We start from the raw sequence: 27,228 nt of genomic DNA, 5'->3' as shown, positions 1-27,228 counted from the left end.
TGCGCGTGGCGCGGAGCCGCTTCCGCAAACAGAGTCGCGGATGGCTGGATGGTGAGTGTGTAGTTGCAACTCTGGGTTTCGTACTCTTTGTGTGTAGCCGCGCCCGCCCCGGTGGAAGAGGCCCTTCGACCGCTGGCCGTACCGGGTCCGTGGGCGCTGACGCCCCTCCGCGCAGAGCCAGACCGGGATCGAGAGGCCCTAGAGCGGCTTCAGGCCCGCCGGGCTGCCGGAGCCGGAGCGGCCGGCCGCCTGGCCTGGTAGTGGACTGGAACCTGAGCCGGGCGGCGCCGGGGCAGATCAGTGCGTCCTCGGGCTCGAGGAGACCCGGCCCGCCGGCGGGTTGGACGTGGAGCTCACCGGCTTGAGCTCGAGTCCCCGGGCCGGCGGTTCCCGTGAAACCTCGGGTGTGACTGCCGCGCAGGTCACCGAGATGCAGGTGTGGTCGTTCATGCGCATCTGTGTATCTGTCGACTCTGTACCTGAGTTCTTCCTCGAGGGTTCCGAAGGACAGCCCTCTTGGGTCTGGACCTTACTCTTTGTTCACCTTAGACGCTCGGCCTCAGTCTTATCCATCTCTGGGTTCGTTTGGAAATCCGTGTCGTTTATTCTGACCGACTTGTCTTTAGACCATCTCATCTGTGGAAATGTCACAGACAAATATAAATAAAATTAATTTTTATTCCCAATAGTGAATTTAGATATTACATTTACAGCTAAAATTATTTATAGCTAAGGATAGGTTACATTGGTTTATTTGAAATTAAAACCAGTTTCTATTTCCTTATTAAGAAATAAATGGTAGGGAGGAGAGGATAGGGACTTGATAATTTGGTGGATAGTTTTACTAGATAATCATTTTAAGCAGTATTCAGAAAATTACATTTCTGGGTAATTTTTTTCTGTCTGATTCATTTCTTCCTGTTTTGGCACGTCTTGGTATTTTGTTACCTCAAACCTTGGGTAGTGAAAGTTAATATCCCTTGAAACCCTTCCCGGTTTAGAGTGACTTGTTCTTTACCCATTCCATTAAGCGACTTTATTTCTTACTCTGTTTCTTTACAGGGAACACTCCCCGCCTTCATAATTTTCAGGTTCTGAATTTGCTGAATCTCACTGATTTTTGGACTTTTGCTTTTTCTTTCCCATTTGGTTTGAATAATACAGCCTAACATTTAAATAGTATATCGGCTGTAAACTTCTTGAAGACTAATTCACATAGTGTCTTATTGAGCTTCTCTGTAGTAGGCGTTCACTCAACTTGTTGAATGACTTAATAAATTCCTGTCCAATAAATAACTCACTTATTTTTCTCCCCCTCCCATTTCACACATAGGCCTAAGAACATTCGAAAGAGACTAATGGTCATTAAGTTGCAGGCTGGGTCTTGAAACTTCTTGTCCACCCATTTCTACTTTCTTCACTTTCTACCTAATTCTGACACCCATTACCAAGTACGGATTTTAGAAGTCAACTGTAGGTTCCCAGACTTCTCCTCTTCTTGGTTTTCAGTGTCCCTAGGCCAAAAGAAATACCTAGCAGTTTCCCTTACTAAATAGCTTAGTCCAGAAAATTTAATAAGTGTGTCCTAACAACTTTGTTTTTAAAAATAATGCACAGATTGAAAAAAAATTGTGTTTAATTCTCAGCTAACCACGAATGCATACTAGTGGAATATGTACATCTGTTGAGTACTGGATATCTTCTCAAGCCTTGAGATCGGATTTGACACCAACTTCGTTTCCTGTTTTACACTGATTTTCTGTGGTACCACCAGTCTCAGCTTCACAAGGTTCTGGTGTCATTTAAAGAAATGTAGTGCAATCTACTCAGTTAAAACTATGCCCTACATCTTCCAGATGTCAGGTGTCACTACCTTTGCCTTAAATTTTGAAATATTCTCCTGTGCCCATATCAGTTTGTTATAGTGTCCAGCACACATATGGGGAACCAAGGCTGTAGGGTAAGGATCAGGATAGAAATGGAACCGACTTCATTTACCACGACTTAATTTGTTAGTTTTAATGCCAATGGTGACTTTTATGGACAAGATTGTAGAAGTGTTCCGGGATTATAATTAGTACTTCCACATTAGCATTTTCAGAAATTCATATGCAATATATATCAATATTGTTTTCAATATTCTTTAATGAGGTTTTTTAAACTCTTAGTTGATCGCTGAAATTAAATGGCTAGTTTCTGGTTTAAATTGTTTTTAAAGTCTTAGCATTACGTTTACAAGTAATATGAAATTTTTGCCATTCCAGTGTTAGTTCATGAAGTTTTACCATCTATTTAAGTAATCAAAAATGGAAAATTCTGCAAAAGCAGAGGAATGTGAAAAGATCTCTCATGAAGAGGCAAAAACATCAATAGATTCAGAAACAGAATCTTCATTCATTGTTAATGAAAACACAACCTCTCCTGGGACTGGGCTTTCTGAAAAGGCTCCTACTTGCGGGCAAGTAGACACACCAAAAAAGAGAAAAATGGAGTTTGAAGATGATCTTGTAAAGGAAAGTTCTAGTTGTGGGGAAGACACTCCATCCAAGAAAAGAAAACTTGATGCTGATATTGCCCCAGAGGAAAAAGGTTCTGGTGATGATGAAGGCATCTCAAGGAAAAGAAGAATGGAAACTGATGGTTTTCCAAAAGATGAACCTACTGGAGATGGCACTCAGAAAAGGAGAAAAATAGAACTTGAAGATGTTCCTGAAAAGCAAAAGGTATTTTGAGCGTATTTTCTTTTATTCATAATGGAATATGTCAGATTGAAATCTGGAGCAGTTGTGAAATTATACCTTTTTTTTTACATAATTTTAATAACTTAAGAATGTTCTATGTTTTTAATTTAATTTTTAGTTTATATTGGAGTATAGTTGATTTACAATGTTGTGTTAGTTTCAGGTATACAGCAAAGTGATTCAGTTATACATATACATATATCCATTCTTTTTCAGATTCTTTTCCCATATAGGTTATTACAGAATATTGAGTAGAGTTCCCTGTTCTGTACAGTAGGTCCTTGTTGATTGTCTATTTTATATATAGTAGTGTGTATATGTTAATCCCAAACTCCTAATTTATCCCTCCCTCCCACCTTACCCCTTCAGTAACCATAAATTTGTTTTCCAAGTCTGTGAGTCTATTTCTGTGTTGTAAATAAGTTCATTTGTATCATTTTTTAGATTCCACATATAAGTGATATCTTATTTGTCTTTCTCTGACTGACTGACTTCACTTAGTATGATAATCTCTAGGTCCATCCACATTGCTGCAAGTGGCGTTATTTCATTTTTTTTTATGGCTGAGTAATTTTCCACTGTATATGTGTACCACATCTTCTTTATCCATTCCTCTGTCATGGACATTTAGGTTGCTTCCATGTCTTGGCTATTGTAAATAGTGCTGCAGTGAACATTAGGGTGCATGTATCTTTTCGAATTCTGGTTTTCTTTGGATATATACCCAGCAGTGGGATTGCTGGATCATATGGTAGTTCTATCTTTAGTTTTTTAAAGAACCTCCATAGTTGTTGTACAGTTTGTACCAGTTTACATTCCCACCAACAGTGTACGAGGATTCCCTTTTCTCCACACCTTCTCCAGCATTTATTGTTTGTAGACTTTTTGATGATGGCCATTCTGACCTGTGTAAGGTGAGATACCTCATTGTAGTTTTGATTTGCATTTCTCTAATAATTAGTGATGTTGAGCATCTTTTCATGTGCTTTTTGACCATCTGTAGGAATGTTCTATTTTTAATAGACATCGTCTTAAGATAGAGTAGGGTTATAACTCTTGTAATTTAGTTATTTTCTATGTAGGTACAACTTCTGCTAATGAGATAATTTTTATCTTATTTGACTAGAAACTTGAAAGGTAGTTTTTATAGTTTGCTTTTTCTTAGTACTTTCAAAAACACAACAGTGTAAGGTCCAGAAGATTTAATTAGGTGTTCCTAATTAATTTTTAAATTTTGTTTCCCTTTTAACTAGGTGTTCATTTTTTTCCCTTTTTAATTAGGTGTTCATCTCTTTTTTTTCTTTTAGTTAGGTGTTCATCCTCTTTTTTTTCCTTTGTAATTAGGTGTTCATCTCTTTTGTGTCTGAAGTATTTGAGATTATCACTTACAATGATAAATATCAAGATGATACCCAGCTTTACATTCTTCTCTTAATGTAACTCCTTAAACTATTGTGTTTCCACTTCTTATTAGGGTAGTTACATACAATTTTAGCTAAGCCTGGTATTTAGCAAGAATATTATAAAGCAAGGGATAGCAAGTCATTTTCATCTGGGAATACTATATTGTGGCGGGATCTGAGTTGGGATCTGGATTACTCAATGAATGAGTAAAATTCTGCCATCACTCCTCAGGAAGAAAGTGGCAGATAAGCCAACATGTTTGTCATTGGTGGAATGCAAATCTTTGTAACAGAGAGGAGCTTGTATCATAAATGTAGTTTTTAAACTTTTACTAGCAGTGGAACCCTTTTTTCAAGTGAAAATCTTAAACCTTTTACCTATTTTACATGTCAGATGAAACACTTTGGTTGAGCAGGGGAGTGGGGGGATCTGAAGCCCTTTACCTTCCTGGCATTTTTGCAGAATGCTTAGGGTCTTAGATAGAGAGCACAAATTGAAACTTGAATTAGGTTAATAGCAAATAATAGAAATCACTGACACTGAACATAGCCTGTTGAGTTCCCATCTCTTTGTGTATATTATCTCACTTAATGCCCACAACAATTTTATAGTAATATAATAAATGTATTATTTCTATTTTATATTCTTGTAGGAACTTCATCCACTGACTTTTACTGAATTGAATAAATCAGAACTCTGGAAGACTACTGATTTTATTAATACATTAACACCAAAATTCTATAGATGAAAATCAAGATGAAAATTTTTTAAATCAGGAGATGTTCTTAAAAATAGGGAACAGGGGAAAATCTTCCATGTGATTATAATTAGGATTTCTGTGGTTATGCCATTGCTTAATGAAGTTTACCAATTTCAGTAGTATTTTATCCGTATATAGGTCAGATGATCTTTTAGACTAATTTTTTTCATGTTCAGCTTCTCAATTTTATTCCATTCTTTTATTTTCAGAACTTGGAAGAAGGACACAGCTCAGCAGTGGCCGCTCACTACAATGAACTCCAGGAAGTTGGTCTGGAGAAGCGTAGCCAAAGTAGAATTTTTTACCTAAGAAACTTTAATAATTGGATGAAAAGTGTCCTCATTGGTATGTTTGTTTTTGGATTTATAGTTTTGAATTTTTAATTTCAGCTTATGTCTCATTTTTTACTCCCCAAATAGTTAACCATACACAAAGCTACTAGGTCTTTAGTTACTATTCATTTAATCATCAAAGCTTGGCTTTATAAAACTGGAGCCAAAACTGAAACTAAGCCTTTTAGGTAAATTCGTTTTATATTTACTTACGATTGACTACATAAGGTAGCAATGACTGTTTAATTAATATTAAGTTGATGAGTTAATCAGGCTTTAAGAAGGCAGTGTGCTTTTACATTTAGAATCAAGCTAACCTAGTGCTATTAAATAATCTATTTTACTCTAATAGTTTTGGAGCAATGATATATTGTTGAATTAAACATTTGGGTTCCATTAGGTCAAGAAAATGGGCAGTGCCATGATTTTTTATCTCTAGGCCTTTAATGAGTTGGTAAAGGTCATCATGTGTATTGATTGTCCATTGAACTTGTTTTTTCTTCTGGGGAGAAATAAACTTTACTTTGAGGATTGATGAAGACATTCAGCTTTATAGACAGCATTTTATCTATGGAAACTCACCTTTGATATTAAAATGGAAGTCAGTGGAGGAAATATGATTCAGAATATATTTATTGCTTTGTGTATCAAGTACATTAAATAGTCACTTACCTGAGATTAGAGAATTTTTAAAAGCCAGTAGATTTTGAAGTTTTTCATAAAAAGGTTTTTTTTAAATTTTGGTTTCTGTTTTTGTTTTCTTAAAAGCCAACCTCAGAAAAAGTGAGAATGCTTTCATATTTACACTGAAAAGAATAAAGTGCTAATTATGGCTACTTTCTACTAGTTTTAACGATAATTTAGTAATTTTAAAAGATAAATTATCCATTCTGAGAAGTCAGGAGTGGGAACTAGACTCATTATTTTGAACACATTTTAATATTTTTCTTTGTTTTGTTATAAAAATAAGACTTATTTGACTGCTACTTGTCAACCAGGGTAAATGAATAAATGAACTTCTTTTTATTTATTTATTTATTTATTTTTAGGTTACTTATTATGGCATTTTTACTCTATACTCGTAATCTTTGGATGCTGTTCCTAATTTCTTTTCAGTTTTTCTCTTCCTTTCCTCATCCTCAGTAATGCAGATAAGTTATCATTGAGTATTTTTCCTAATGTGTTGTTTACTCATGTATTTATTCATTGAATAAATATTTTTAAGTTCAGCACTATTTTTCACATCGTTAGTTGTATTATTTTTATAAACAGGGAAATGAGTAGTTTTTAAAAACACGTATGTCAGACTTAGCAAAAATTTATCTCTCAGCATATTTATGATAGTATTTGTTCTTCAGCTGTTCCAGCAACTCTCTCAATGGGTGCTTTGCTATCTGCACCTGTCTTTCTGGTCCTGCTGTAATCAGTGTGGTCTGTGCCAAATTCCCTTGCTGCCTTATTTCTTTTTCTTCTCAACACCCATTCTTTGTCATTCATTTTCGCTTCCTTGTTGCTGCTTATAGCTAGGTGATAGTTGAGTACGATGCTTGAATGTGATAAAGATATCTTTGAATAATGTTTCATGAAGATTTTCCCTCTCATTAATCTTATGTGAAAATAAAGAGATTTTATAATTCTTATTTTCACTCTTTCCGTATTTTATGCTGTTTTTTTTTTTAAGATTCATAGCAGAAAGTTGAATATGGAACACTTGTACTTCTGTGACAGTGAAAGGCAGAAGTATTTATACAGAATATTCTAGCAGTCAAAATAGTACACATAAGAAATAGAAAACATTAAACTCAGAATGATAAAGACAGGAAGAGTAGATCTAGGATTCAGTATTTTATCCAATTTTAGAATTGCTGAATATTTCATTGTCTAAGAATATTAATATGCCTTTAACTAATGTTTGAACCATTTGGCTATTGATGTAAGGGACATGCTAATGTTATTCGTTGGATCTTAATGTGATTTGGTAGATTGGGATAAAAGACTGCATTTTTATTTCAGAGTTTTTAAGAATTCTGTTGATGGTAAAATTAAGAGGTATGTATAGTTTTTTGACTAGTTTAGAGGTAAGCTTGGCATATTTTATCAAAATCAAGGTCTCTTGTGATCCCATAATTATTACGTGTATAATAAGCTAAACACTTAGCTTTGGAAAGAGAACTACAAAAAATCATGAATAATTTTTTTCTTATCATGAGCAAGTGTTGGGAATTCTTGTATTAATTAGAATTTAAAATGTTTGCTATTGACCCACCAAGGTCATGTGGCTTTTTTGTACTATTAAACTTCTTTTTAATAAAATGAGAGAGAAAAAATAAAATGTTTGCTATTTAACGTTGAATCAAATTCTGAAAATAACCTTCAAAAACCTATCTTAGCTTCTAAAATACCAGACACATATTCTTTCATCTTTAATGCTGAAGGATCAAGTTAATTAACTCTTAGTCAAATTTTGAAATATTTTCTAGAAGTTATGAATTAATTACATAAATGAATGTGTTTATATTACACTAAGTCCCCTACACAAGAATGAGTTTTGTTCTGAGAGCACGTACGTAAGTCCAATTTGTTTGTAAGGCCAGCAAAGTTAGCCTGGGTACCCAACTAACACGATTGCTTTATAGTACTATACTGTAATAGGTATAATAACTTCTCACACATATAATACATAAAAAACAAACACAAAATAAAGAAAATATTTTTAATCTTACAGTACAGTTCCTTGAAAAGTACAGTAGTACATTACAACAACCCACACTTCTTAGCAGTACCAGCTACATCACCACTGCTTTTACACTAGCTTCTGGACCTTCGGGGCTTGAAATAATACTGTACTACTGTACTCTGTACAGTACTGTACCGTAAAATACACAAAAGCACAACCACTTGTAGAGCGTGCATGTGACAATGTATGCCAGACACATGAACTAACTTACGTGATTGGACATAATGAACACATATTCACATCTTTGAAAGTTGTCTAGTTTGTATGTAAGAGACTTACTGTACGTGTCAGGCAGAAGTTAGTAGGTTATTAGGGGTAACAGTTTATGCTTTAGTAAAAATGGAGAAGAGATAATTTATTATGACTTAATTTTCTCTTTTAGGAGAATTTTTAGAAAAGGTGCGACTGAAAAAAAAACGTGATATCACTGTTTTGGACCTGGGATGTGGTAAAGGTGGAGATTTGCTCAAGTGGAAAAAGGGAAGAATTGACAAGCTAGTTTGTACTGGTAAGACAGATAATGGCATGGGAAAGAATAATTTGTGGTCTGTCAGGTAGATGTAAATAAGAAAGATCTCATTATGGACATAATACAAAATACCTCACCACAAGATGTCTGGGGGCTAGGCATGAGATGGGTGTTTTCTAAAATGAGTAATGAGACTTTACTGATGGTGTTAAAAACAAGGATGATTGGAGTCATGTCGGACTCCATGTTTGAAGCACAAACTTGGAAAGGCTTTCACTGGTCAAAGATAGGATAGTTTCTTCATTAAAAAAGAGAGTGATTACAGGGGACTTCCCTGGTGGCACAGTGGTTAAGAATCCTCCTGCCGATGCAGGGGACACAGGTTTTAGCCCTGGTCTGGTAAGATCCCACATGCTGCAGACCAAGTAAAACTAAGCCCGTGCGCCACGACTACTGAACCCCGCACACCTAGAGCCCATGCTCTGCAACAAGAGAAGCCACCTCAATAACAATCCTGTGCACTGCAACGGAGAGTAGCCCCCACTCGCCGCAACTAGAGAAAGCCCGCGCACAGCAACAAAGATCCAACGCAGCCAAGATTAATTAATTAATTAATTAATTAATTAATTAATTAATTTAAAAAGACAGTGATTACAGTGGATTGAAACATGAAATAAAGGAAAAAATCTCGTTCACACATGGAGGGAGCAAGGAAACTTACTCATTATTCTGAAATTCATAAACTAAGGGAGGAGGTGGCGAGTATTTATCTTCTCTAACCCCATATAAACCATGTTTCAACGTAACCAAATGGTTGAAAAGAGAAATTCCTCTTTATTGAAAAATCATGATGAATAAATTTTTCCACGCTTGGTAAAATAATAGATCTAAGCTATTAGGTGAAAAGTTGATAGGAACTTAACTGGATGAATCAAGTGCCTGAATCTGCTGGTCAGTCTTAACCCTGAAGAGGGACAAGATGATGTCATGTTCCTTCCTGTGGGAAGTGCCCAGCACCACCTGTGTTGTAGTATTGCCTAAATCGGCACTTGTCAAAGTTTTTGGTTTTATGACCACAGTACATTCTTAAAAATGATTGAGGACCTCAGAAAGCTTTTGCATATGTGGTTATATCTGTTGATTATAGAAATTAAAACCGAGAATTTAAAAAATATTTATTACAGATAAAATGTAGTGAGAAGACTGGCATTTTAAAAGTACTTTTGCAAATTCCTTTAGAGTCTGGAATAATAGAACACAACTGGATTCTCACATCTGTTTCTGCATCAATATGTTTTGATGTGTTATTTTATTTGATGAGTAGTTGTGAAATGGAGTATTTTAATAGCCTTTTCAGATAATTGAGGATATTCATCAAAATTCGACAAGTGGTAGTTCCTTTAAAGGTTAGTTACAGCATGGAATCTGAAACCACATTGGTGAACTTTTTGTGTTCTGTTATATTTAAATCCATTGGTCTATCTTGCACTTCGTCCTGCAAGATTTTGTAATACTTGGAAAATAATGTTCACTAAAGTTATGCAAATCTTCTAAATGTTGACATCAGGAAATCACATTTGTTTAATATCACCATCGATCAGAAAAGTCTTAAGTATTGGGAAGATGCCCAGCCGGTGGTGGTAGATACAAGTTTGTCAGAGTTGGAACTTTCACTTGAAAGCTCAAATTTATCATTGGTAACAAATACAGTCCGTAGTTTTCATGAAATGGCAGGCTCATTTTTTTCACTATGAAGAAAAGGTCTGCCAAATTACGAAGTCTGAATAACCAGTTTGTCTGTCAGTGGTTCTTTACGTGAAACAATTTTGTGTGAAAAAATGGGCAGTACAGCTTACAGTGCTGTCACACCAGTCCTGTTCAGGCAGACTTTGTTATGTAGCAGAAATGTTTTGAAGATTTCATAAAATTAATTTTTACTGTTTATCAAGGACATTCTTAAATGAAATTGGATTTTCCCCCCTATTTTCTTTCTGTGCTGGCTTATAGCAGTGAAAAATATATCAAGTATTACCAGTACCATTGGTGCCCCTACCTTGTATTCATGACAAGGTACCCACCGTTGCTTTTGTACCTGCAGTGCAAATCTCAACACTGGGAAGAGGCAAATAACATTTTATTAAGAAACTATAAAGAGCTGGGCGTATAGTGTTAGGTTTTATAATCCAAATTGGAATTTAAACTTTCTGCTTTTAACTTTGAATAAGCATTTAAAAATCATGGTAGAACTTTTCTGTTGTCAGTACCTATTGAGAAGGTGGTTAATTCCTTTTGAAAAATAAGAGGGCATTTCCATTGGAACAAAAGACTTTCTTGTCTTTTGTTTTGAAGGAAATAGAACCTTTTTGCTTTTCTAAGGCTGGATTCCCTGCCAAAGTTTAAAAGTTGAGATGAAGTCTAGATTTGTGCCATATTTGCATTTCCGTTTTAACTCTGTGGGCCTCTGTTGACATTACTAATACCCATCCCCCTTCCAGATATTGCTGATGTTTCTGTCAAACAGTGTCAGCAGCGGTACGAGGACATGAAAAATCGTTGTCGTGATAATGAATATATTTTCAGTGCAGAATTTATAACTGCTGATTGTTCAAAGGTATGTATTTTTTTAATTTGTCTGTTTTTATATTCTTAGTATGAGTAAATGGTTTGCTTTAAAAATCAGCTCATTTTTTAAAAATTTGCTTTGAAACATTAAAAATCTTTAGGATGTGGATTTTCAGTTTCAACTAGAAATTCCATTAATGATAAATTTCCTTAAATGACCCAGTGAATACTTCTGGGAATTTTTAGCTTTTTATACTTTTACTTTGGAAATCATTTGTTGCTTCTCTGTTTGGACACGATTTATTTTCTAGTATTTTGAAATAGATCTGCACTTCATTTTGTTTACCTTGTAATTTGTTTGGGTGGTTTCCCAACATATCAGAGTATGGTGACACCTGTTTCCAAATCTCTTTAACAGCTGAAGTTCAAGACTATAGAGGCACTCGAAATGTTGGAAGTTCCCCCTTGAACATTTCTTTTCTGACTCCTTAGCTCATTGAACTATTACAGATACCTGTAACCCTACACATTTTGTTTGCAGTTGTGAAAGGGGAAGGAAAAGTGCTAGAAAGTTGGAAACCTTTAAAAACACTTTTGCGTTTTAAAAAGATGTCCCAGGGAGTTTCCTGGTGGTCCAGTGGTTAGGACTCAGTACTTTCACTGCCACAGCCTGGGTTCAGTCCCTGGTCAGGGAACTAAAGATCCCGCAAGCTGCATGGCACAGCCTAAAAAGTAAAAAATGTCCCAAAGACCAGCTTTGTGGTTTTTTTTAAACCCAAGTTACTGTTCAACATCATTTTACTTTAGTTTTCAAGTAAAGCCAGTTAAAGGTTCAACTCCTTTAAATGTCATGTTTGATATATTTTTTAGTATTATTTCAGAATCTCTAGTTTTTAAAATTACTATGAAAATGGGAATCAAATTCTATTGAATCAGAAAGAAAGAACGTTTTTATTATGATCTTTATGATATGTAATGAGAAAGGGTAGGTTGGTGGGAGCTCATGTGTACTTTTATTTTAAGGATCCTAATTCTAGAAATTAATTCACTAAATTTTTATGTCACAGCCAACTTCAAAGTCTTGACCCATTTTAATTTGTTTCAGGAACTTCTGATTGATAAGTTTCGTGACCCAGAAATGTGCTTTGACATCTGCAGTTGTCAGTTTGTCTGCCATTACTCATTCGAGTCCTATGAGCAGGCTGACGTCATGCTCAGAAATGCATGTGAGAGACTGAGCCCTGGAGGCTATTTTATTGGTACCACTCCCAATAGCTTTGAATTGATGTAAGTACTTTTATATGTTGTGGTTTATAAAATACTCAAAAGTAAGCTTATTTTAGAATAGCAAGTGTTTATTAGGAGTAAAGTTTATAGAACATGCCGTGTTGATCTTATAAGGGCTGAGCACTTTGATAATGTATTTGAGTAGATACTCAAATTTTAAGTTAAAAAGTCAGATTTGCAGATGAACCTTTAAAACATCTTTCTGTGTAAGTTGGAGACTGATGTTACTTCCAGCCAAAAAGCCAGAGGTGGTATTGCTAGACAAACTCCAGATCAGATGTGAGGCATTGGGACTTAACCAGCTGTCATGATAGTGAAACCTACTTCCAGCATAATTTTATTAGTGAGATTGTTAATGACCTTTTAGTGTATTGCTTCTTAAAAGTAGCTCAAATCCAATTAAAAGCTAATCTTTATAAAATTGCATCGTGTGTGTCCGCCTCCCATATTTAATCTGATCAAAATAAATTTGACCTAATAACAAATTTAACCTTTTTGTTTTGGTTTGGGGATAACTTTTATAGAAGACGCCTTGAAGCTTCAGAAACAGAATCATTTGGAAATGAAATATATACTGTGAAATTTCAGAAGAAAGGAGCTTATCCTTTATTTGGCTGCAAATATGACTTCAACTTGGAAGGTGTTGTGGATGTCCCTGAATTCTTGGTCTATTTTCCATTGCTAAATGAGTAAGAATGTCATTAATCTGTTAACTGTTCTCTTTTTGTGTAAGAGAGCAAGAAAAGGAAAAAAAATCAGTATTTATGTTTGTTTCTTATTTTAAGTGGGATCCTAAGAAGAAGTATAGCCTTATTTTTAAAAAAAAAGAATAACTTCAAACCCAGGGTTGGTGGCATAGGTCTCTTGCAGCCTTACTCATTTAGATTCTTTTATTCCTGGAATTATTTCATCCTGTAGGCAAGAAAGGGAGCCTGTTGCCTGCAAGTTGTGGAAGAAAATAACTGACACTATAAATAGCAAAAGACTTATTTTTAAGTAACTGCTGGTACTTTGGTAACATAAAATGAGTCTTCCCAAAGTAGAGATCCTCCTTTTCACAGGGATAGGTATTAAAAGTTGTTTTAGGGCCTCCCTGGTGGCGCAAGTGGTTGAGAGTCCGCCTGCCGATGCAGGGGATACGGGTTCGTGCCCCGGTCTGGGAGGATCCCATATGCCGCGGAGCGGCTGGGCCCGTGAGCCATGGCCGCTGAGCCTGCGCGTCCGGAGCCTGCGCGTCCGGAGCCTGTGCTCCGCAACGGGGGAGGCCACAACAGTGAGAGGCCCGCATACAGCAAAAAAAAAAAAAAAGTTGTTTTATATTTCGCTATAGCTTATGAAATTGCCTCTGTCTCACGGGCAGTGGCAATAATAAAGTACTGATTCAGGAATGTATTCACTCATGCACCTGAATTCCTAGGAGTCCTGGCACACCACAGGCACAGGGAAAACTGGGGTTTCAGGTAAGGCCCCAAGACCTTTTCTTGGTCTTGGGTGTCTCCCTGATAGGGAACGTGGAAGAGTCCAGTTAAATGCAGGCCATGTCACAGCTGACCAAACTGCATTTCTTTCTTTTTAAAACAAAGCCTTTATTAACTGAGGAAGAGGAAGAGCTTTATTTTTTTACTTATTTTTGGCTGGTGATTATTTGAATTGTGTCTCAGGCAGCTTGTAAAATTATGGGTGTAGGATTTTCAGGAGTTCTACAATATATAAAAATTATATACAATAATATGAGAAAATGAAGTAGCATGTGACTAAACATGGAAAATACTATGCACAATTTATAAATATGAACTATAAAATTAAAATTATATCACATTTTCCTTATAATTAGCAAACTTTGGGGAAATGTTGCACTCTTCAACTTTATGAAAGAAAAAAATAAGCGTTTTTAGTATGTTGTTTTATATGTTTGGTATGTTAGCTTGGTGTTTTGGGTTGACAAAGTTGGTGATTTGAGTATACGCCAAAAGATAAAGAATAAAATGGAAGTTTTTTTAAAAAAATGCTAGGCAAACACTAACAATTTTTTCTGCTTATATTGCCTAATGGTTATAAACATATAAAGTCATAAAGTATCACTTTAATATTTTAAAATTTTTTAAATTATTTATTAAGACAGGTATTCATTCAGGGAGACAATCAGAAAATGCATAGGGATTTTGAGATGCCCTTCTGCCATTTCGTTAATTAGATTTTACATGGCAAACTTATTCAGATTGGTCAAATTGAGTCTCAGTTCTTTGTAATTATGGTATTTCTTAGGGTTAAAGCTTGGTTTCACTTGTAAAGGCTCATTTTGGATATTTATGATAGAAAATGGACTGCCTGGAATAGAAGAGGCTTTTATATTTACTCATGTGGTCTTTCCAAGGAGGGCTAATGCTAATTACAGGGACTCCTGCCTTATGTATGCCTCTTACATGCAAATCCAAGTGGCCCTCAAATGTTTCCTTCACTCTGTCCCCTCATCTGTCACTTCACAAGTCCCCTTTCAGACTTTTTCCCTTTCTTCCTCTCCTCCTTTTGTGCTACCTGAAATCATCCTCAGGTTCCCTTTTGTTGTCTACAGCTACATAGTAATCAACTTCAGCAAATGCACTGGGAAAAAATACTCACGCAAAGCATAACAGGGAGACCTAATGTCATTGAGGATTTAAGGAAGCCACCTTGGAAAAAGTGATGTTTAAGTCAACATCTAAAGGCTGTCTAGTTGGCCAGTTGGAGACCAGAAGGGAGAGTGTTCCAGGCGTAAGGGCCGATATGGGTGAAGGCCCCGAAGTGCGACGGACAGAGCTTGGCTAGTTTATGGAGCTGAAGGAAAGCCATTGTGACTGGGCCTTAAGAAATCAGGGCCCAGCTGGCTCAAGATGAGGCAGCACTCCTGTATAAATGAGTGCCTTAGAGCCCATGTTAAAGGCTTTTGAATTGTGCCCTAAGTGTGCTGGAGAGCCAGTGAAGGATGTGAAGGAGGGACGTGACCTGTGCACTGCTAAAAGCATAATCTGGCTGCAGTTGGAAAATTGGTTGAGGGAGGGTAAGAATAGCAGCGAGATGAGCGAAGTGGTACAGCTGTGTGGTGATGGTGTTGGAGCAGGATGGTGGTGAGTGACGTGGTCAAAAGTGGGCCTGTTTGAAGTATGTTGTATAGGTAAATGGAGAGAACATGGTGGTGTGCTGAACACTGGGCATAGAGAGGGGGAGGCGTGGATCATTAGATGGATTTACTGAAATAGCAGAGATTGGCAGAAGAACAGGCTAGTGGGATTCAGCCCTGGAGGTGGAGAGTTAGAGCACGCCTGTGACAGTCCTGGTGGACATTTCTAGGGAGCAGTGCAGTGACAGAGGCCAGGACTGAGCTACCGTTGCTGTTGGCTAGCTGTATATGTCAGGGAGTGACAGCGAGCAAGGTTCTGGGCCACCCTTTTCAGAACCCGGACATTTGGAAGTTGGGAAAAGAAACCTGTAAAACAAACTGTGAAGAAGCAGTTCAAGATGTAGGATAAAAATTAATAGTGTGGGGCTTCCCTGGTGGCGCAGTGGTTGGGAGTCCGCCTGCCGATGCAGGGGACACGGGTTCATGCCCCGGTCTGGGAGGATCCCACGTGCCACGGAGCGGCTGGGCCCGTGAGCCATGGCCCCTGAGCCTGCTCCGTCCGGAGCCTGTGCTCCGCAACGGGAGAGGCCACAACAGTGAGAGGCCTGCGTACCGCAAACAACAACAACAACAAAAATTAATAGTGTGTCTTGCCAGGGAATCCAGTAGATGAAAGAGACTATTTTAAGAAGGAAGTTGGCCACTATTTTCAATGCCACTGTGAGGGACCGAGTCAAGTGAAATGGAGTTGGTAGAAAAGTGTTCCTTACAGCCTGTGGTCCCCATCTCACAGCCTTTCATTTCATTTCCTGGCCTGTCTGTTACGTTACTGGAGTTCCCTGTGACCCAGTGAGATTTAACTGCACATTTCCTTCAGGTCAGTGGTGTATTGCCCTTCACTCATTTTCCATGGTCCTCTTGTGAATTTGTAAATGTTTTTAGTTAAGCCCAGAAGATGTTACTGTTGTGTGTGGAATTACAAATATTTTGGAAGCCTTTTCATTAAATAATCTTTTTTGGACAGAATGGCGAAGAAGTACAATATGAAACTAGTCTACAAAAAAACATTTCTGGAATTCTATGAGGAAAAGATTAAGAACAGTGAAAATAAAATGCTGTTAAAACGAATGCAGGCCCTGGAGGTGAGTATTTAGAAAAGGTGTAAAAATTCCAGGTCGTAGTAAACTTGTTTGGCTGTCTCTGAGATTTCTTTCAAGGCCATGTACACACTCAGTATTTATATAAATTACACAGCTTATTGGTGCCAACTCTAGACTCTTTAGCACCTAGGACAGAGCTTTAACATAAGAGTTCTCAGCCTCAGGACTCAACGTTGGCATTTGGGGCTGCTCTGTGCCCTGTAGGATGTTCAGCAGAACCCTGGCCTCTCCCCACTATGGAAGTCCAAAAAACTAAATACTTTTTTAAACAGCAAACACATAGCTGAATTTCTAATGTCTGATCTTACTGTAGGATACTTATAAAGGGGAAAAAGAAGATAGCAAAGTAAACATTCCTGGATCAGTTTCTTAAAAATTCTTCAGGAAGATGTACATCTAAAGTGGTTCCTTGCTAGCTAGTTTGTTGTAACAGGGCAAAGAAAGGAATTAAAAGAGTATATAACCTTTACAGAGTAGATGGTTACTACATGAGTGTGTAATTCATTGTTTTTATTTACATGCGTTACAAAGCACTTTATAGTATAAAGAGATGTTAAAATTGATTAAAAATAGTGCTCAAAGTAACTTGAATAAACATTTGTCCAGCATACCTTTAAAAACAGCATTCTTTTGAGGCCCTTCTTCAGATTTTATATAAATATGGAGACGACCTGTATTGGAGGCTGGATATTTTCCTTCTCTTCTGGAACTCCCAAGGTTCTGTTGACTGAGCATTTTGTTTGTATTATTTCCAGTTGCTGTTCATACTTCCATGGCTGCTAAGTCACCATAATGTTCAAATGAATGTTTAGCTCTTCTGATAACTTCCTTCAGCTTAGAGTCATAACAGAAAAAGCCTTTGACCAGGAGTCAGGGGGGTAAAGGTGTTTGCAGCCAGTGGTCCTTGGTGGCAATTCAGGATGCTATTCAGTCCCTGTGTAGACTCTCTGTGATTGTAGATACTCTGATCATGCTCAGTGTTGACCATGGCAGCTGCTTTGTTCAGAGAGGATTCCCTTCACTCCTTTTTTTTCATATTCCAAAAGTATGTGTAGTTTGTATTCCTGAAGTAATACTTAAAGATTACTGTCTTAATTATTTTATTTCAGTGATTGTGTGTTTAATTCTGAATTGTAAATTTCAATGTAATGTCTCAACTAGGAATTTCACTTGCTTCCCTAGCCATATCCTGCAAATGAGAATTCCAAACTTGCATCTGAGAAGGCAGATGACTATGAACATGCAGCAAAGTACATGAAGAACAGTCAAGTGAGGTTGCCATTGGTAAGTTTTTATTTTTTAACATGCTTTATAGAAAAATGGAAACTTAGGAAATTATTTCACTGGTTTATAATACTTGAGTTCACTGAGTTACAAATCAGATACACAGTAGTCTGTTTCCCCTAAGTTGTGATAACTTTTTATAACTGTAGAGTATAGAATAAAATGTACTCTAACGAACTGAGAATGGAGGAAATAAGGATGGGAGAAAAGTTATAGGCTTGGCTTGAGAGTTTTCTTGCTATACCATTGTATCTTTACCTGGACACTGCTGACTCGTGGTGTTCCATAGATAAAATTCAGGGGCTTATGAACTTAGATGGGGAAAAATTACATCTTCATTTTCTCTGACTTCTACGTGGAAGTTCACATTTTCCTTAATTATGAATGTTACATAATTATCACTTCTTCAAAATTATATTAGTTACTAAACTTACCACTGTATATCTTGTTACTCAGTGCCTTTGCAAAGTAGCAAGTACATCACTAAATACAATTTATTTCCTTTGTATGATACATACTTTATTTTGTGATTTCCTTTGTAAAAACACAAAAATCTTACTCCCTCCTGCAGTATTATTTGATGTTTCAAGATAGGCCTCTTTTTTTCTTTTTCCATTTTCCAAGTTAAAAATGTAAGCTAGATAATTTTTCCAGTTACACATGAATACCCTTTTTATGCAGATTCACCCTTTGGTTGAGAATCAGTGGTTTAGAGAATTGAGGAGCGCAAAAGTGGTGAGAAGATGGCATTAAAGGTTAATCTCATTGATTTATTTTATATTCAGATCACAATAATATTAACAGTAAATTGTATGTGTATTTATAATGAAGTTAGGGTTTTGGAGACCTCTGTCCATTATTGAAAAATAAGTATATATGTACTTGCATATTCAATCTGAAATTTTCTTTCTTTTTTTTAAATTTTAGGGAACCTTAAGTAAATCAGAATGGGAAGCTACAAGTGAGTATATCATCAGTGTAGATTTACTGACATTTTCAAAAATTGCTTCAAAGTGATTGTTAAAATCAGAAAACTTCAGAATTTTTCTGACACATATTAATTTGTGTGAGGAGGTGATTGTGTTGTACACAAAATTCCTATAAATGTCTAATTCCCCGTCTTGCACGGCTATTTAGTGCCAAGAGAAAATATATGCAGGATGTTCCTTAACGTAAACTTTGACGAGCATTCTTAAACATTTTCATTGTCTGCTTGTTACTATGAAGCCATCTGTATTTGATGTCTTTACCTTACATTTCTGCTGGAAATTTTGGCTTATGGAGCAGTTCCATGTATTTTATTTGGTTCTGGCCTCTCTGGCGTTGACAGTGAAGTCATAATAAATACTAGAACATTTAGTGAAGCAGCACTGAGCAGGATGTTTTAGAGGGTGTGTGGTTGGGAACAGTCATGATGTGGAGACATTCTGAAGTGAGGCACCTGTCTTTGGAGGAGAGGTCAGAGGCCTGGCCAGTCTGTGAAGTCCCAGAGCCTCCCTGCCAGGATGGTGATACCCTTATATGGTTGCCCTGACAACTTAAAAGGTAGTTCCCACTCCTTGGTTAAATATTTGTTGATTATGTTGAAGGAAAAATCAAAGGTAATCAGAGATAACCCATTTGATAAACATTTTGAATATTAACTTACATAAAGATCTATGAAAGGGCTTTGGAGGATAAAAAAATAAATGTTACCTCTCTGCCTTCCAGAAGTGTACTATCCAGTAGAAGAAACAGATATAAATAAGTGACTTCTGGGCACACTGTTTTACATGCTGAAGTTCCTGTAATGGGGAAAACAGATGAAGGAGAGCTTAATAAAAACTAGTGAAATCTGGAAAATAATAATAGTTGGTATTACTGAGTGTTTAGCTTGGGCCCAGTCGCTGTTCGAAACTTTTCCTGTGTTATGCCTCATTTAATCCTCACAGCTTTGTCAGTAGACTGCTATTAATTCTGTCTTCTTTTCACAGATAGGAAAGCAGGCAAATAGCTTGGCTGAGGTCAGAGAGCTAGCCCAGGTGCTCCACGCTCGCAGCCATGGCCTCATGGACACCCACGGAAAGGAAAATTCTTAGGACTTGCTGAATTGGAGAGAGAGGAAAAGGGAAGAAGGCACACTTTGAGCCAGTTGCAGAATATTGGTGACCTTGGTAGAAATGGGATTGGAAGATATTAGAGACGTAATCTCTGACAAACGTAGAAATATGTGCAGAAACCGACACATTTCTTTGGTTTCCCTGGAGTGGAGATATGCCAGCTACCTTAGATGTCCCACCAATCCCAAAGTGCCGTGTAACCAAACGACCTTGGTCAAAGGTCGTGATGGTGGTGCTGGCTGCAGATCAGCACTGTATTTTTATATTAAACATGGACTTTAGCAGTAATATACAAGTGAAGAATTAGATGCCCCCAGGCAGTTGAAGAAGAGGTGGGTTAGAGAGGAGAAAAGCAATAGGAAAGGAACAATGGCCAAAGGGCAGCCAGGATTAGTGTGTCAGGGTCCATCTGCTCTGTGATGAATTACATTTTTCTAACCTGGAGGGTTTGTGGGCTGGTGCCACAGTCTAAGAAGCTATATTTTAGACTCCTACTGGTCTAATCATTTAGCTCGTATTACCAGAGCCTGCTGCTCCTCTAGAAGATGCTTTAAATGTGGAAGAAAAGAGAATTGTTGCTGATCTGCTTTTAGAAGTGGTTGAAGTTTCTTTTGTTTAAATCCCAGTTGAAATGCTGGCACAGAAGGTATTTTATATAATTAGTGAGACTTCCAGAATTTTTGAGCTAGAAAGGAGAGAAAGTTATTCATTGCTGATCTGGAATTAAGCACTGGTTTTATATGACCCTAGATCCGGGCAGGTCAGGACTGCCAGGTTATCTGCAGTGGGTATAGATGTGTTTGGGGTGGGTTTGGCAGGGTTTGCTGCAGAAAGAGCACTTGGAGTGTACGGCAAGCTCAGCAATGCCGGCTTGTCCTGAGCCTCAGGACTTGCCAGTGAGTGCTTTAGGCTGCTCTGCTTCCTTCCGCTCAAGAAGAATCCAGTGTTGATGATCACCCTGCCTATTTTCCCCCCATCTGTGTATTCTGCTGCCAGCCATATTTATTTCTCCTAAAAGACTCGGGAGCTAGAGAATGAGTAAAGAATAGCATGACCAGAATGATGTTAGGGGAGACTGCCATGGTGCTCCTGTGCAGGCTGGGTTGGAGAGGCCGAGGACTTGAGGATTGGGAGGCCCTTATGTGGTCTGCTGTCCTTCATCCGCCCCCTGTTCTACAGTTGACCCAAGGGATGACGCCTCCTCGTCACATGGCTTCTTATCTCGACTTGCTGGGTGAATGTTCTAGTGAACACCCTGAACATTTTTGTGATGTTTTGAGGATTTGTCTTCTCAGTCGTTTTCATAATCATAAAATCTATCAGTATCTTAAAAGAAGATATAATAAGTTTGAACTTCAGTGTGGTTCAGAATGGGGAACCATAGATGCATTTAGATGTCTTTGAGTGAACACACATCAAAGCCGGAAACCTTACTTAAGGAAGCGTGCTCTTGGGGCTGGGACTGTTGATTATCATGTGTCTTTTGGCTCACTTTCCTTACCAGGCCCTACAACACAACAACTGGATAATTGGATGAATTTTAACATGCACATTATATGTGTTCCTTACCTTTTTTTTTTTTTTTGCTATACGCGGACCTCTCACTGTTGTGGCCCCTCCCGTTGCAGAGCACAGGCTCCGGACGCTCAGGCTCAGCGGCCATGGCTCACGGGCCCAGCCGCTCCGCGGCATGTGGGATCTTCCCGGACCGGGGCACAAACCCGTTTCCCCTGCATCGGCAGGCGGACTCTCAACCACTGCGCCACCAAGGAAGCCCCCTTACCATTTTTATTAGGGTTTTTTTTCCCCTCCTGAGTAGCAAACTTAGATTACCCCTGCACTCATAGTAGTGCAATTATTCCAGGTAAAAAGAATTAAATCATAAGGTTTTCCAGTTTTCATTTTCTTTGCTTTTATACTTTTTTTTTTCCTCAAACGGTCAGTAGAGATTTTTAGAGCTGTTAAATTGGTTTTCTCCAGGGCTGTGATGTCACTATTACAGTAAGTGGATATTTGTTTTCAAGTAAGCAGATATGATCCCATATCTGCCTAAGTATGACTCAAAATTATTGAAGAACTCCTAGAAATAATGGAATTTTTCCTTTTCAAAAGCTGCTTGAGAATTTTCACCAAATTATGAACAAGACCGAGATTGTTGCCCTGAGGATGTGAGAAACCAAGCTCTAACTTTTATTTGTTTTCTTTTCAGGTATTTACTTGGTTTTTGCATTTGAGAAGCAGCAGTGAGCACATCACATATGCAGTAGCACCAGAACAGCTGTGTTCTTTCTTGTACAGATTTGAATGGTCCATCTTCCATAGATCTGACATCCTTGTTTAATTTAATTATTCTCAACGTGCAGGATGCTGCTGGAAACTACAGTGTATAAATTTAACATTTGCTGTCTGTGACAGATGAACTTTGTGTGTGTATATAAGAGTGAGTCAGGACCTTTGTCTTTAAAAATCTATTTTTAAGTAATGTTCTAAGAATTCCATTTGCCTCCACTCTCTTAGCTCATAAAAATTATAAAATGACTTGTTAAAGCCTCTGAGTTCTTTCGCCAGTGATCTGCTTTGTCCAGTGTTTATTTACAGTATTAAATTTATTGCAGTTGTAGAATTGGTGAGAGAGTGTACTGATTCGGAGGTGTGTGTGCTTATTTCCTTAGTTTTGTTAGTGTTTTTCAAGATTAAATTAATTGCGTTCTGTACAATTGAATGTAAGTGTTCAATATATATTGCTAAAATTATAAGTTTAAAACTAAATTTTAGATGGTCATAAAAGTTAATTACCTAGAATTTTAACCAGTTATTAAATTTCATTATAAATAATAACTACTTTATTTGCCAATATGATGCAGTTTTAGAACTAGATAGAACATTTCAAATTCCAGCATAAAATTGTTTTGGATTTGGGGAGCTTTCTCTTAAGAGTTTCTTACAATAGCAATTAATGTTTCTAATTATCAAGGATGTAATTCATATATTTACTGGACCAAAATGCCATAGGTGCTTTTCTCAACATTTGGTGAACCTCTCCCATGTGAACCTGTTTGCACATTTTCTTCAGCTTTATATATGGAACTGCAGTTGGGGTGGCGGATGAGGAGCGGGCGGCAACGCAGTGGTAAAGGAAGCTGACTGAGAGACTTCGTAGGAATTCACCCTGATGATGGGTCTGGGTTACGGGTGCTGCATGCTGTAGATCCGTTACCCGCTTTGGCCCAGAAACAACCAGTACCTGCTCCTCTGTCACCACGTTGTACTTGGCACAGTGGGTCTGGCGTCTCGTCCCCATTCACAATTTGCATGTGCCATTTTAGAACCCTTAAAGTTGTCAGCTCTGGCTTCTTGTGTGACTCTTCAGAAACTGACACCAGTGTGAATTGTCCTTAATTTATCACCGTTTAGAAAACTTGCCAGTTTTTTATATGTAGTGAAAAATTTAAAGAGCAAAGCAGAGCAATTTATACATGCTCCTTTAAAAATCACTTATTTCATGCATGGTTTTAAAAGACATTTCTTTCTATAATTATCCAGAGAACTTGTTAAAAAACTGTAGTCTCTTAATTTGTTTATGTGTGTTGATTGTTCATGGTGTCAGAGTAGCAGACCTAGCAGACCAACACAGGTTACCTAACTTCTGTTCCTTCCACAATCTGTCCATCTCCAGACTGTTACTAGTTTACAAAAATGGTAATTTGCCTTAGTGGTGGTTCACCATAAGTCATTGGGGAAAATAAATAGTAGCACTTCGGCCTGGTGGCTGCCATTCGCCAGCTGCGGTTTGGTGCTGGTGCTGGGGAGGTAGGGGTGGTGAGCTCTTGGTGTTACATGCCTAGGTTCATTTCAGTTCTGGGGGAGGTGCCAGAAAGTATTGTGATAGTTCGGGTAGAGTATGAAAAACTTCTCTGTTATTTCCTACCACTGTCCTCATGTAATGGTCTTAGTTTATTCTAAGCAAGTCATAAGGCATATTTTTAACCTCCTTCTGCTCTGTCCACTCCATGGGTAATTTGGGAGAGAGAAGAATCCCCAAATGGTAGAGTAATTTGTGATGGCAAAACCAAGACGAAAGGAAGGTGGGGTCCCCAGACCTTTAGTGGATAGAAAGGTGCACAGAGAGCTGGAGTGGGCTCTTGGTCTGAGTGGGCTGGCATGTGTGGAGGGGTGTGTGGAGCCTCACCAGAGGGTGCGGCATCCCAGCCATTGCCCTTCGAGCTTTGGTGGCCTTGTTGCCTTCTCTGCCCTTCCTCCCTGACGTCTCCTGCTGCAGTTAGGTGTCTGGGCAGTGATTGAAGAAGAACTGCCATCACCAGGGTAAAAGCTTGTGGGATTCCTCCACACACATCTGCAGTCTAAATATTTGGTGATTTTCTATCCAAGACTAGTGGAAACTGTTAGGAGAGGTAGGATGGCTTTTCATTGTCAAGCCAGTGATGTAAGCTGCTCTTGGAAGTGGCTCAAGGGCATTTTCAGTTTGTCCTCTGAGGATGAAAGTAGAAGTGAGAATCAGCTACAGCATTTGTGGAAAGAAATCGTGAGGAATGGGCTGGGAACCTGGCTGGTTGTGGTGTAACTGAGAGCACACAAATGGAACTCTTTGGGCCTGGAATCCAATAAAACAAGGGAGAGAACCTGGCCGTTTCCCACTGCATTCTAAGGGGAGTGTCCTAACCTGCGGGTGGTGACTGTGCACTTGGGCCACCAAGCCTCCACTCCACTGTGACTCCCCAGAGGAATTTGCCTTCAGAGAGAGAAGGATTGATTAGAGACTGTGACTTAAATTAACTAATCTTTGTGATGACTCTGAAAGGTAGATTATCAGTACAGGGTTTCCTAGCCTACCCCTCCCCAAACTTGGAAATTGAGGAAGTATGATTGCTCCCTAAATTCACATTGATAGTATTTATAGGGCATCAGAGCAGAGGGGTACAAGTGAGATGGGCTTGGAGGTGGGAGTGATGTGGACCAGCAGAGGAGAGACCACAGAAGCATTGTCAGCTGTCAGCTGTCCAGATCTGCAGTCCCTTTAGCTCTTCTGGGTATTTATTCAGCCTGTCTTAGTTTATTGCATTATGTTATTTTGGTAAGTCTTCAAGTATCCTAATGAGGATTTGGCTTCTTGTGCAAATCTGCCTGTGGGGAAGAACTGCCAGTGTAAATATTCTAGCTACTGAACATGATTAATAGGAACTGATTTTTTGTTGTCTACCTCAGGTTTTCAAAGTAGAGGCCAGACCCAGGGACCACGGCCCTGTAATAACAGTTGTACCATAATGCCCATGGCCGTTTGGTCAAACAGGAAGCATGGATGTATGATATCACCACCTCCCTGGTCGATGTTAAATCAAATGCTACACACCTGATAGGAAGTTTCTTCATTTCTCACCCTCTGACAACAGCATTTCTGATTCTTTGAAGGCAGTCGATAACAGTGACTGATGCATGCATTTATTTAATGATAGACTTATTTAGCAGATATACGTGGGACTGGGGCTGGGGGACAGCCAACTCTTTTCCACCTCATGTCCTTCCCAATTCCTGCTCCATTCCCATTTAGCCCTGGAGCATGTGTGCCTGCTTCTCACTGCACTACCTAACAAGTATAGGGCACACAGGAGTACTCTCCTGGGTTTGCCTGGCAAGACTTGGGTGAGCTCCAAAGCCCTCTGCTACCTAGACTTACCCTAGGCCATGTGTTCTTGGGGACAGTATACCCTGGGTAAAGCCATGTTGACAGCCAACATTTACTAAGTTCTTCCCTTATGTCAGTCACTTTTCTAAATGTATTATATGTGATCCTTAGAACAACTGTATGAGGTAAGCACCATTATCCCTGTTTTAATGATGAGACGTCGAGAGACAGGACACAAAGTTGCCCAAGGCAAAACCAAGATTTGAACACCCCATAACCCCCAGGTCGGGCCTGCGCTCCAGTTGCACGTTACATGCCTCCAGGGTGTTAGGCCTAGAGGACTCCTTGCTCATCCGCTCCCTGCAACTGGAAATATTAACTATTGGAGCTCCATCCTTCGGGTGCAAAACTTTGATAACTTATTTAAATGTTCCCTAAGAGGAGCATTTACTCCTGAGTAAGGATTTGGGGCAGAGAGAGCAGGAGGGCCCTTGAGTGTACTAGGGAGGAGGGTAAGTGAATAATTCATAGGCAGGAAGGCAAAGGTTTAAACTGGGATTTCACATTTTGGTAGGCCTACTCCTTTGGCAGCCAGACCTAGAGCAAATCTAGTTTGTATGTTAGGGGCTGACACTGGGATTGGCAGATAGTTGAGAGGATGGTGAGAGGAATCATCTCTTCAGTCTGAGCTGATTATCCAGGCAGAGGCACATTATTTTGTTTTAACTTTTTATTGAAGAGTAACACATATATTAAAAAGTTGGTGTTTTTCGCAAATGGAAAACACGCATATAGTCAGCACCCATATCAAACAATACAGAAGCTCCTGCTCCCTTCCAGTAGCTGCCTCCCAAGGGTAACCACTATCTCAACTTCTAAGAGCATAGGTTACTTTTGTCTGTTTTTGGATGTTATATGAAAAGAATCAAACAGTATGTATTCTTTTGTACTGGCTTATTTGGTCGACAGTATATGAGAATTGTGTTGCATGTATTTGTACATGGTTCTTTTTCATGGCTGTATAGTATTCCATTGCGTGAATAAACCACGTGTTATTTATCCAATGGATGTTTGGTTCATTCCCAGTTTGGGAAATACTATTAATAGCACTGCTTCAAATATTCTAGTCCGTGAACTTTGGGGCACAGGTACTCCTCTCTGCCTAGGAGTAGAATTGCAGGGTCATAGTACAGACATCATGCTTAGCTTTATTGGACTCTACCAGACAGGTTTTCCAAGTTCCAGTTGTCCCACTTTTCACCAATACTCAGTAGTGTCACATAGTGGTATCTCATTGTGGCTTTAGTTTTCATTTTACTGATTCTTAATGACATTGAGCACTTTTCATATGCTTATTGGGCTTTGTCCTCTTGTGAAATATCTGTTCAAGTTTTGCCCATTTTTATATTGGGTAGACTATCTTTTTTGTATTGACTTGTTGGTTTTTAAAATATGTTTATTCTGGATATGAATCCATTGTTGAATGTATCGTATTGTGAGAATATATTTGGTGAAAAGAAGCTCTTAATTTTACTATACAATTTACCAATGTTCTCCTTTATAGTCGGCATATTTTGTTTAAGAAGTCTTTGCATATTCCAACCAGGATCATAAAGACGTTCTTCTGTGTTTTCTTCTAAAATCTTTTTTGTTTT

General features: G+C 38.3%; 1 protein-coding gene across 3 annotated transcripts; it reads left to right on the top strand.

The window, feature by feature from the left end:
- Window positions 1-5: 5 nt before the first annotated feature.
- On the top strand, window positions 6-26,615 carry RNMT (RNA guanine-7 methyltransferase). 3 transcript variants are annotated; one of them, XM_060118912.1, is made up of 12 exons: window positions 104-436; window positions 2,265-2,723; window positions 5,115-5,250; window positions 8,357-8,482; window positions 10,939-11,054; window positions 12,111-12,292; window positions 12,817-12,981; window positions 16,414-16,531; window positions 17,732-17,833; window positions 18,515-18,588; window positions 18,761-18,794; window positions 22,142-22,188. In XM_060118912.1, exons 2-10 carry the CDS (start codon window positions 2,307-2,309, stop codon window positions 18,584-18,586), a joined length of 1,434 nt encoding a protein of 477 aa, XP_059974895.1. In that variant the 5' UTR covers window positions 104-436; window positions 2,265-2,306; the 3' UTR covers window positions 18,587-18,588; window positions 18,761-18,794; window positions 22,142-22,188. The 3 variants fall into 3 exon arrangements, with proteins under 3 accessions (XP_059974894.1, XP_059974895.1, XP_059974893.1); XM_060118911.1 differs by lacking the exons at window positions 104-436; window positions 18,515-18,588 and adding an exon at window positions 6-51 and having other exon boundaries at window positions 22,142-26,615; XM_060118910.1 differs by lacking the exon at window positions 18,515-18,588 and having other exon boundaries at window positions 106-436; window positions 22,142-26,615.
- Window positions 26,616-27,228: the final 613 nt, after the last annotated feature.

The sequence above is a fragment of the Mesoplodon densirostris genome, chromosome 15 (assembly GCF_025265405.1).
Source record: "Mesoplodon densirostris isolate mMesDen1 chromosome 15, mMesDen1 primary haplotype, whole genome shotgun sequence".
Taxonomy (NCBI): domain Eukaryota; kingdom Metazoa; phylum Chordata; class Mammalia; order Artiodactyla; family Ziphiidae; genus Mesoplodon; species Mesoplodon densirostris.
The sequence above is the reverse complement of the archived record's forward strand: the minus strand, read 5'-3'. Positions and strand labels throughout refer to the sequence as shown.